General features: G+C 46.2%; 1 protein-coding gene across 1 annotated transcript; it reads left to right on the forward strand.

The window, feature by feature from the left end:
- The first annotated feature begins 4,420 nt into the window (after positions 1–4,420).
- Positions 4,421–8,309, forward strand: sox4a (SRY-box transcription factor 4a). The gene has a single exon (XM_058618930.1). It carries the CDS (start codon positions 5,068–5,070, stop codon positions 6,193–6,195), a length of 1,128 nt encoding a protein of 375 aa, XP_058474913.1. The 5' UTR covers positions 4,421–5,067; the 3' UTR covers positions 6,196–8,309.
- The last annotated feature ends 3,283 nt before the right edge of the window (positions 8,310–11,592 follow it).

The raw sequence follows: 11,592 nt of genomic DNA on the forward strand, positions 1-11,592 counted from the left end.
AAACTCCAAAGTCATGTACGACTTTCGTTTTCCCCCAGATATCAGATTGAAAAACTCTTTGTTCTCGTCTGTCCTCGGTGGCGGCGTACATCCAGTGAAGAGCAGCAGATCACGGATCCAAATCTGAAAGGCGTCCACGTCCTAAAATGCGAAATATCGGAAAGTGTCTCCCTCCGTCCTCAGTCCGTCCGTTTGCCGAATGCGATTTCGATGGAAGCCAACGAGCGCGAGGACCACGACTTTTGCAAAAGACTTCTCTACCTCCTGATTCTCCTCTCCTTTCTTTCTCTCCCCCCCTTCTTCCTCTTCTTCCTCTTCTTCCTCTTCTTCCCCTTCTTCCTCTTCTGCTCTCATTCTGCGATCCTTACTACTCCTCTGCCTTTTAGACAATGCCCCCAAAAAACGATCGTTGCATCAGAGTGTCTGAATTTAGGAGAGTGCAGCTGTGAGTGGCTGAGAGTGTGTGTGAGCGGAGTGTGTGTACGTTTGTGAGTGAGTTTGCTGCGTGTGTGTCTGTGCCAGAGTGTGTGTCTGTGCCAGAGTGTGTGTCTGCGCTCTCAATTTGACTCTGCAGCACGTCTGGGTCCTGCAGCGGTACGCTGGTACTTAGCTGCCTCTGTGTGTGTCTCGCCGTGAGTTTGTGCGTGCTTGTGTGTTAGTGTGTGTGTTTTCCGTGTGAGTTTCCTCTGCATCGCCATGACACCGCAGTCAGCTGATCTGCCTCCCCACTCTCCACAGTGAGGGAGTTCCTGGGGCGTGGCATCGCCGGCCTGACCACACCTCCATCTTGCACTTCCCTTCATTTGACTTTTTTTATTTTTTTCCCTTCTTCGACTGAATCCCCTGGATTTACAGCGGTGAGAGAGGATAAGTGGAGCTTCCCAAAAGCGCTCCGCTCGTTGCTCGCCTCTTTTCTCTTTTCCACTCGTAATGTCAGCTCAAGGACGCTCTCTGTTTTTGCCTTTGCATTCGTTGTCATTTTAGAGGATTTGACTGTGTGAAAGCAGGACATAGAGGTCAAGGAAGAGACATTTTTAAGCTTTTATCAAATGTAAAGATGGAAGCAGAGGTGGACGAGTCTTAGCCATCGAGAGAGTAAATCTTACATGTGAGGCTTTCAAACTAACACTTCTAGGCCTCAAAAATCCTAAAACAAATCTAAATGACTTCTAATTTTAGGGGCTGTTTGCTTATCTTATATTGTCAGCTATTTCCTGTTATTTTGTGCACTGTGCCTATTTTTTAGGACGTGGTTGAAAGGTGGAAATACATAAAACTAATTCACTTACACGTCACAATTAGTCTGTTTTCAGTCGCTATTGTCAAAGTTTAGGGGGAGAAACACAGTGAAACAAAGAAGTGGTGAGGTACTGTACTGTGTGTTCTGCTGCAGCCTAAAAATATCTGCCCCCCCCAGCCCCGGCTGGTGTTGTGTGTGTTGTGTAAGAGCCGAACAGCAGTAGGTGGGTGACACTGTGAGATGACCACCTACACTGTCTACCACAGAATACAGGGAGGACAAGTGTCGAGCAGAAGGCAGAGACACTGTGTGTGTGTGTGTGTGTACTCGTGAACCAGTGCTTAGTCTTCATCTTTTTTTCTTTTTCTTTTTTAACTGCTGCATCGAGGGGTTGGACTTCCCACTGATTTTAAAACTTTTCAGTCGCTGGAAAACCTCCAGTTCAATTTGGGCTCAACACACACACACACACACACACACACACACACTCACACACATACACAAAGGCCTCATTGTGTTTCACTGCAGATGACGAGCAGCCAGGTCAAAGAGGCGCGTCATTCTTCTGCAGTTGCAAAAGGCGAGTACATGGTAATGAGCACCTCTGTTTGACACACACTTGCACTTCACTCCGCGCGTCTTTCGTCTCCATCTCTTTGCCACATTATTGGATTCTCGCCGTTATGACACACTCTGACGTCCGTGTCCCCTTTTTTCAGTCCAATCGGCGGCAGCTTCGCTTTAATAATGAACCCAACTCCCTGCATAGAGCCACACACACACACACACTCATTTAGCCTGCAGTTAGCTCTGGGGTTGGTGCGACACGTCGGGTTAATGTTTATGTTTTAATAAAAAATTGTATATTAAACAGTGTGTCAGTCAGACGCGGGATAATGGAGACCCCTACCTCGCTGCACCTGTGCTTAATTTGATTTTAATGTTATTGTTTTCCCGAATTCCCTCAAAATCACTTTGCTGCTGCTGTAGCATTTAATGAAGTGTTTTAGTGAAACGCACAGGTTCCTCCCACTGTGGTTTATTATCAAACCACTACCTATTTTTTATGTTAATTCATAAAAAAAGACTTAAATTTAGAGATCGTCTTCTGGTTACACTGCAAGAAGACCTGGGTTCGCGGCCCAGTCGGAACAAGGGCCTTTCTCCATGGAGTTAGCATGTTCTCCCTGTGTGCAGGTCGGTTTTCTCGGTTTTCTTCAGTTTCACTACAGATTTGGGGCTTTTTGTCCCTCGTGTGAGTGTGAGATGGTTGTTTGTCTCTATGTGGCCTCCAGGGTTTTTCCCCCGCCACCTTTAACCCTGTGTCAAGTAGGACTGGCACCAGCGCCCCCGTGACCTTCATGTGGAGGATAAAGCAGTAGAATGTGGTCTTCCCGTTACAAAAAACAGCAAAAAACCTTCTGCTTTGAAGCCTTTGATTGGCGCGCATGTGCTTGTGCTTAATTGTCTATTTTCTCTAAATCGGAACATGTTCTATGGAAGAAGACGTGAAACTAGCCCGCGACTCCATTGACGTTATAAAACAAGTGAATAGTAGGCTAATTTTTCCGTTTTTTGCAACAAGCAGAGGCACCCCCTAGTGGCTAACTGCTACTTCCTGCCATTCAAACTGGGCGACTATGCCAGTTTTTCCACATACAGTCTATAGGAGAAACGACAGAATCGGCACGGCATCCTCGTCACAAGCCCACGACAGCTACACTCACGTCTGTCACACTTTAAAGAAGTCACTGTGAGAGTCGGGCCCAGCTTCCCACAGCACTCTCTCATAATGACATTATCCCTCCAGGCGTCAACAACACTGAGACAAAGCGCAGGTGTATTTGGGGTAAACACGTGAAGATGACAGAGCGACGGGCCGGCGTGTGATGGCCTCTCTCTGTGTCCCAGCGCTGCATCTGCCACTGACAGAGAGGGAAAGCTGCCTGACAGCTGCTTCTCACACGTCAGATAACATTACAGGTATATATACCTGCTACACCTGTTTAAACAACACTCTCTGTGTGTGTGTGTGTGTGTGTGTGTGTGTGTGTGAAGGGCGGGTATGGAGATAGCAAACTAATCCAGTGGCAGGTGCATGCTTGTAATTGAGGCAGCTCAAGGTATAGAGTGATAAAACAGCTCATTATTATTTATGTGTTTGATTTATGTAAGCGCAGAGGGGCAAAGAGGTTGACTTGTGAAATTTTAAAGAGTTCACAGGGGTTTTTTCTTCTTCTTCTTCTTCTTGAGCCTGATGTGAATCCCTGTCGTAAATTAAGAACACACGTTGTGACTGCATAGCTGATGTGATGTTAGATCTAATCAGAGCTTTCTCCTTGGGAAAGCGTTCACCCGGACTTTATTTATCGCCGCCCCGCGCCGTGAAGGTGGCGCCGGAGAAACCTTCACCGCCAGCTCGTGACATCACATCACCTGCATGATTCAGTGACGGCACCTCACAGCAGCGGCGGCGGCAGCAGCCGATCACAGGACGGAGATAAATCTCCTGTACATGTTAACACACAAGCACATGCATATGTATGCACAATGTACACCTCACCGCCTCCCTTTGGCTCTAGCCTGACATCTAGCGACACAGGCTGTAATGTGATCCCTCATGATGAGAGCGTGTTAACACTGGGCTGTGGAGGAGGAGGAGGAGGAGGAGGAGGAGGAGGTGTGTGTGTGTGTGTGTCTGATATAACCACTTGTATATTTCTAGTGTTCAGCTCCTTGCTCGTGATGCATCATGTGACTCTACTGTAACGATCAGCCTCATGTTTTGTTTACACTGCTTGTCGTGACGTAATGGTGCTCGTAGCTCTGGTGACTTTTTAAAATGACAGGTTGGGTTTGGGCTTCTGTGTGTGTTTGGGGTGGGTTTGTCCGTGTGTGCGCCCGTGTACCCGCTCACCTCACCACACTCTGACTAACACTAAACATATTGTGGCTGGTGTTTTTTTGTTTTTTTTGTGTTTTCTCAGCATTTCCTCGTCTAAATTTAGTCACTGCTCATCCCCATGAAACTCTAAGTATATCCCGCCAAAGTTCCCCCTGCAGCAGGGGAAAGGACAGTGAGTTCCTTTAAACACACACACACAACAAAACACTTATATGTATAACACACACACACACACACAGAGAGAGAGAGAGAGAGAGACAGAGAGAGAGTGTCTTTCTTCCAGTGGAGTCTGACAGGAATGAGGTCAGACACACTGATCCTCGTTGCACATTATTGTTATTATTATTACCCGTTTTTTTTATTCAGCCAATGGGAGCCCGAGTGGGAGTGGCTTCGTTGAAAAATCAGGATGGAGACAGACGCTGATTGGCTGTCGCGTCTTGGATGAGGCGATAAAAGGGCGAAGTTCTGCTCGTTGTGTTTACAGTAATATTACAGAGCGCAAAGGAAACAGGGGAGACTATGAGAAAACGCAGCTGCTTCATTCAGCCACATGGTTCCTCCACCGCACAGACAAGCTGCGCTGCAGACAGCCTGGTTCACTTAAAGGACTTGCTCTGCTGTTTCCCACCACGGCGCGTTTCCACTCCTGCAGGGCGAGTTTTTAGCCGCACGGGCAGTTGAAAGTTGCTGTTTTAAAAGAGCTGGGATTTTTTTTTGCTCTCTTTTTCTTTTGCTCCTGTGAATGAACAGTTGTGAGATCAAGTGTCTACAGGGCGGACTGAACTGATCTGAACTGAACAGAGACAACGAGAGACTTAGGTGAACTTTGTTTTACACATCTCTGTCTGTCAGAGATAAAGAGGAGTTTCTATTTCCACTTGAAGTTTGTGAAAGCCAGCACTCGGCAGAGGAGGAGAGCATGGTGCAGCACATGAGCCAGGCAGAGAGCGCGCACGCTCACTCCCCCGGCGGGGACTCCACGGACACGGGAGAGATGGACCTGGAGATGGATGCGTCTCCGACCCCCGCGTCTCCCTCATCCGGGGGGCGCAGCGACTTGGCGTGGTGCAAGACTCCGACAGGGCACATCAAGAGACCCATGAACGCGTTCATGGTGTGGTCACAGATCGAGAGGAGGAAGATCATGGAGCAGTCGCCGGACATGCACAACGCGGAGATCTCCAAGAGACTGGGGAAGCGCTGGAAGCTGCTCAAAGACACGGACAAGATCCCGTTCATCCGCGAGGCGGAGCGGCTCAGACTCAAACACATGGCAGACTACCCTGACTACAAGTACCGGCCCAGGAAGAAGGTGAAATCAGGGAGCGGAGCGAGTAAGCAGGCGGAGCGCGGGGAGAAGAGCGGGGAGCGCAGCGCCAAAGCCGGCGTGAAAAGAAGCCCCGCGTCCAAAGGAGTGAGCAGGACACACAGGCAGGGGAGTTTGAAGAGCGCCGCGGGACTGCAGGACTACGCGTCTCCCGGTGACCACCAGGCGCTCTTCAAATCCAGACCAGTGTCTGGGGCAAGGCAGATCCCGGAGAAGCGCGCGGGAGAGGCGAGGCGCAGCCACTTGTTCGGCGGGGCAGGCAGCCTGGAGAGCGGGCCTCCCTCAGTCGGAGTTCCGGCCAGTCCCACACTGAGCAGCTCGGCAGAGTCCAGTGACCCGCTCAGTCTGTACGAGGAGCAGAGTCCCGCGACCAGCGAGTCCTCAACACACACCGCGCGCCTCAGGTACACACGCGCCTCCTCCCCGACACCATCAGCCTCCCACTCTTCCTCGTCTGTGTCATCATCATCATCATCATCGGATGAAGAGTTTGAAGACGAGCGGGTCGACCCGAACCCGAGTCCCGGCTTTGAGAGCATGTCCCTGGGTGGCATGGGCTTCTCCGACACGGAGCTCGACCGAGACTTGGACTGGAGCTTCGGGGAGTGCGGGGCGGGGTCTCACTTCGACTTCCCCGACTACTGCACGCCGGAGGTGAGCGAGATGATCTCAGGAGACTGGCTGGAGTCCACTATCTCCAACCTGGTGTTCACCTACTGACCTGAACACTGACCACTGTGGAGAGGAACCGCGACTTTCCTCCACGTTTTTGAGCAGTTCACACCCCCCGCAGACATGCGCGTGAGTCCAGACCTGAATATTACCGCCATTCTTTCACTAAATAAGGGAGAGTGAAGAAGACAGGGCAGAAAAAAACGGCCTGTGTGCGCGTTGAAGCTGCAGGAACGCGCCGCTCACAGACTTGGACAGAGCGTGGTGCGCCTGTACGGGAGCGCGCAAACGGGGGTGGTGGGAGGATGCTTAGTTTGCATCGGGACACAGAGGAGGAGTGAATGTAAGCAGCGCGAGCAGTGGAACACACGAACTTCAGCTCAACTGTTCAACCTGATCCACAGAGGATCCACGAGGACTGAGACTGAACTTTGAAATCTTCACGTCATTTCGGGGAAAATGGACACTTAACTGGAAAGCTCCTCATGTTAGGTTATGTTTAAGGTGTAACCAATTAACATTGACCATCAAGTTGCTATTCAGGTGCAGTTTTTTTATCCCAGTCTCGAAATAGTTTCAATATCAGCACGCATGCCCTCCAGAGACGAGGAGGATTTTGTTGTGGTTTAATGCGTAAAAATATGTCATTGCTGCGTAATTACGCAATTTGTGTGACCATAGGACACAGTTCACTATCACCAGCTTCTCTTTCAACGGCAGGACTTTCAGAACAAACAAAAAAAAAAAACAAAGACTGACTCCAACTTTCAGAAAGCCCTTTTCTGAACCTTTTAAAACACTCAGTGCACAATTCAGGACCAATGTTTTCCCCCGACGCGCATCCTTTCTGCCTAGTGCTTCAACTTTGTAGTTCCTCTGTGTCAGATGACGTTTTTTTATATTGATGTATTTATACCGGCCAAACTTTTTTATACATAGAAGTATTGTTCTCGTACAGGTCTCATTTGTGTTTGTGCACATACACCTGTCTCTGTATCCTGCGCGGAAGGGCTAGAAGTGTGTCTTATTTAAAAAAAAAAACAAACAAACAAACAAAAAACAATGTCTGACTTCTCTCACTTTTTAGGAGATTTGAGTGTGTCATGATTTTCTACTTGTATTTTTGTACAAAATCTATAGAAAGGGTTTTTTTCCGGCGAGTGGGTAACCTACAACATTGTTGTTTAGATCTACATTGGTGTTTAGATGTGCAGAGAGGGGGAGGGAGGGAGGGGGGGAGGGGTTTGTTTGGCACAATCTGACCTCACACAGTGTTTACAGTATTTACCCACATGCTTCTTAATGGCACAGTGACTCCAGTTTCACCAGCCAAGTAAACAAAGCACCACTGAGGCTCCCAGTCTGAGTGGTGACTATGTTTCCAGTACACATAGCCCTAAAGAAAACAAGTGAAAGAACCCAGAGAGTCACTGTTTGGATAGAGCTAATACCTCTGTGTGCTTTTTTTTAAAATACAAAAAAAATCAAGATAAGTTTTATTTGAAACCACTGGATAGAATTTCACATTCATTCCACTTTGCCTAGACTTCGGAGGGAGGGAGACGTATGAAGTGCTTCATCTGTTATTGCGCAAATTGCATTAAGAAAAAAAAAAGTATTTAACCTTTCTGTACCTGTTGGCTAAGTATAGCAGGCTAATTGTTTTCCTATATTATGGCATGGCAAATAGCATTTGTATTTCAGATTCAGGTATATGTAGCTATAGCTGTTGTGTTTAAGATTTTTAAAAGAATAATAACATGAAGATATTTATGTAAACTGACTGTACTATAAGCAAAGATTGTGTGTTTTATGTATGATGACGATGATGAACAACGACAGGCACTAGGACAGCCATCTTTAGACATTATTATGTTGAAGATGATTGAGGTCCAGGACTTTTTCTTTTCTTTTTTTTTCTTTTGTAACGACCCTTTCCTTTTTTTCATTTGTGCAATATGCTGTGTATGATCATGTTTTGTCCAATCATGCCAATATCATTTCATGTTACTTGCTAGAAACCAGCCAATGTTTGGGTCAATCACTGCCTCTCAGACCTCTGTACAGATTGTTGTTTTTTTTGTTTTTTTTTTATTATTTGATTTTCCTTTTCTTCCCGAGAAGGAAATAAAATCAGCTGGAACTGAAAAGTACAAAATGTTGTTTTCCTCTCCTTTGTGGTTATTATTCTAATATTCTTTGTTCCGATCTTTGCATTTAGAAGTTCTAACGTGAGAACTCATCTGTCCAGTGTTTGCTGAAGAGCAGTCCCTAACACGCCTCATTCAAAATCCCCAATCTGGTGTTGCATGTTTACACTCTTATTTTATGAATATGAATGTGTGTGTGTGTGTGTGTGTGAGTATTTGCTGTAGGTAAGTGTGCAGCTGCAGACTGAATCGATAGGAGTGGTCTCTTTTTTTTTCTTACTCCATGATTGTACACGTGCAGAAAACGTGGCTGCCATGGAAACACTGTATCCAAGAGAGAGAGCGTGCAATTCACTGGAGAGCAGCTGTGCCACACTCGCTCTGTGTGTGTGTGTGTGTGTGTGTTTGAGGAATAAGGGACACACACTTATCCGTCAGGGTGGGGTTGGAGGTTGGGGTGCAGGGGGGCGGTAGACGTTTCTGCAAGGCATGACTGGAATAAAGGAGGATGAGGTGGAGGAGTGTCTGGTTGTGTGTGTGTGTGTGTGTGTGTGTGTGTGTGTGTGCCGAAGAGGGGGAGAAGGAGGTGTTTGTCTGTCCTGGTGGATCGAGCAGGAGACTGCTCCCAAATCCAATTAATTCCTTCTGGATGCATTCATTTGTCTTGTACATCTGATGAGAGGAAGCAAGAGAGAGAGCCCTGAGGTACAGTATTTAGTGTGTATCAATTTATGCCCTATTCCACAAGAGACATTGGTAATTATTTCCATCTCTGTCTCTCTCTGTCTGTGTCTCTCTGTCAGGAGAGCACGGCCGTCTGCAGCTTCCCTCTGACATGTCAGGGCTGGGTAATGAGAAAGATAAGGCATGGTCATTACACACACCATCACGACGACGAGACGTCGGCACCCACATGTCTGCAATAAGCCTGACATCACACAGGAAACAGTGTGCGCCGAGTATTTGTCCTCAGTGTGACGGATGTTACAGGGTAAAAGGTAACAAAGGTCACGCGTCCATCTGACAGAAGCAGTATTTAAAAAATAAATGAGCTCCTCCTCACTCGATTTCTCTGCCGTTATCAGTTCCCAGATAAAGTTTCCACCAACATGGTTTTGTTTAAACTCTTAAAAGTTACCCAACATTTCATAAAAAGGACGCAGGTTTTATGAAGCATGCAGGACTGTGTTTTTCTTTCCTTCTGCTCCATTAGTCATCTCATCATTTATGAGATTTATCTCGTGACCTTTTCACGGGGGGCTTCACCTCCGGGGATGGGAACCACTGGAGCGAACCGTCGGATTTAATATAAAGTCATTAAAGCTGTGGCTGTGTGGTACACAACTTTGTCCCAATGACACTGTGTCCTATTAGTCCTATGTTGTGCATCTTCTTCTGTAGTGACTCTTGCATTTATGACGGTATGCTGACCAGAAAACCGATGCATTCAGATTCAAACAAAACAAAATATTGCGATACGTCCTCACATACAACAAAGAGATCATGAGAATTCTTTATAATCACTCATAACGTCACAATCTAAGATCCTCCACCACCCCGTCCCCTCGTTTCCTGGCAAAGGATTGTAGATGAGCTTCTGGCCAAGATTTGATGGTCCTCTTCTTGGCACCATGAGACTTACAGCTCTAAATGCACAGTAGGTAATATTTGCCTCTCCATCAAAACAATAATGAATGACCCAGTTAAAAAACAACACATCCTCTGACCCTGTTTTACTAACCACCGTGCCAAATTAGCATCATTAAGTATTTCAAATGATGTGAAATTCAACACAATTCTGTGCTTTGACACACTGGGGGGCGTGTCCTCTGAAGGAGCCAAAAACATGCTGACACACACACACAAACACACATTACTCTCTTAACTATGGCTCCTGAGCATCACTGAGCCAGATTTGAGTCTTTACTCCACATGTTCTCAACCACTGGTTTCTAACACAATCATGTGTGTGTGAAGAGGAGAATCTTTGTATTCTATTCACAGGGACTTCAGCGTATAGGATCATGCATTTGTTGTCTTGTCGTGTGTTTTTGTGATTTATGTGCGAGAGCGACGGCCATCGGGCTTTTGCCCCGGAAGTTACAGCAGAGACAGTAAAGAGGACGACGTCATTAAAAGACGATCATATTGAAACCGTTCATTACCTTTGATGGAAATTCAGATTTCAGACCTCTTGTTGGGACGGCTGCTCGTTAGTTAGTTTTGATGCTGTTGACTCTGTGACTCTGAGTCATGTTTTTCTGTTTGTTTACATGATCAGGCTGATTCACCCAGTGACTTTTATCAGTGTTTCCACTGTTACAGTGTTTTATACACCTGCTGGTTTGATTGAACTGTGTTTGGAGATGATAAGAATGTTTTTTATGATCTTTTTGTCAAGTTTCTGGCCTGTCTGTGACTATGCAGCATGTCTGTGTGGCACACACAGTCTCATCTTCTTTTAGATATTTGAATGCAGAAATGTCACATATCATATCTTTAAAATGTCTAACAGCGAGACCTTATCTTATTTTTTATTATAGTATCGGAGCTATTGCCAAAGTCTTGTTGTAAGGCAGCACTATAAATATTACTAATGGACAGTACATCAGGTGATTGATGATAAATACTGCCAACAATGTTGTGACAAATCCATCCTTATAAACACTGAAAAGAAAAGGAAAATGTTGCATAAAAGGGGGATTACATGGAATATTCTTCCTCTAAAATCAATTGACAGAGGTCAGTGTGTACATTTATATGCTTCAGGCAAACCTATTATCATAAATACTGTGTGCGTTCCAACTTAGATGCAGTTTTAATGTACATCAGTGATAAAACATTCCAGCACGTGACATAACCATGGACATTAAGTGAGAAAGAACCACTTCTCTGTTGCACTAAAAGCATATGTGGTAACGACATAAAGGGGGAATAATATAAAATATTATATTGACAGCACTAGACATAAAAATGCCATTAAAGTCCATGAACGTCACAGGCGCATTCACGGTCTGTGCAGAAGCTGGGGTGATTTTTCGCACGCTGCCGGTGAAGTTGAAGGCGGGACACGAGAGTCATGAGGCGCGCGCGCACACACACACACACAAAGAAATATACAAACACCGCTGTGATGGCACGCAGCCCAACTTTGTTTCATTGATCCCGCAGCCGTTTGCGCTCCTGTCGCACGCGCAGCGTCGAGGCGTAAGAATGAAGCACAAGATTTATTTGTTTTTTTTGTTGATGTTTTTTTTTTTTCAAAAGAGAAACTTTAAGAACTTTTATCCCGCGT

This window comes from Solea solea, chromosome 20, assembly GCF_958295425.1.
Source record: "Solea solea chromosome 20, fSolSol10.1, whole genome shotgun sequence".
NCBI lineage: Eukaryota > Metazoa > Chordata > Actinopteri > Pleuronectiformes > Soleidae > Solea > Solea solea.

Coding starts and splice junctions, on each gene's coding strand:
- sox4a (XM_058618930.1), top strand. CDS start 5,068: ATGGTGCAGCACATGAGCCAGGCAGAGAGCGCGCACGCTCACTCCCCC.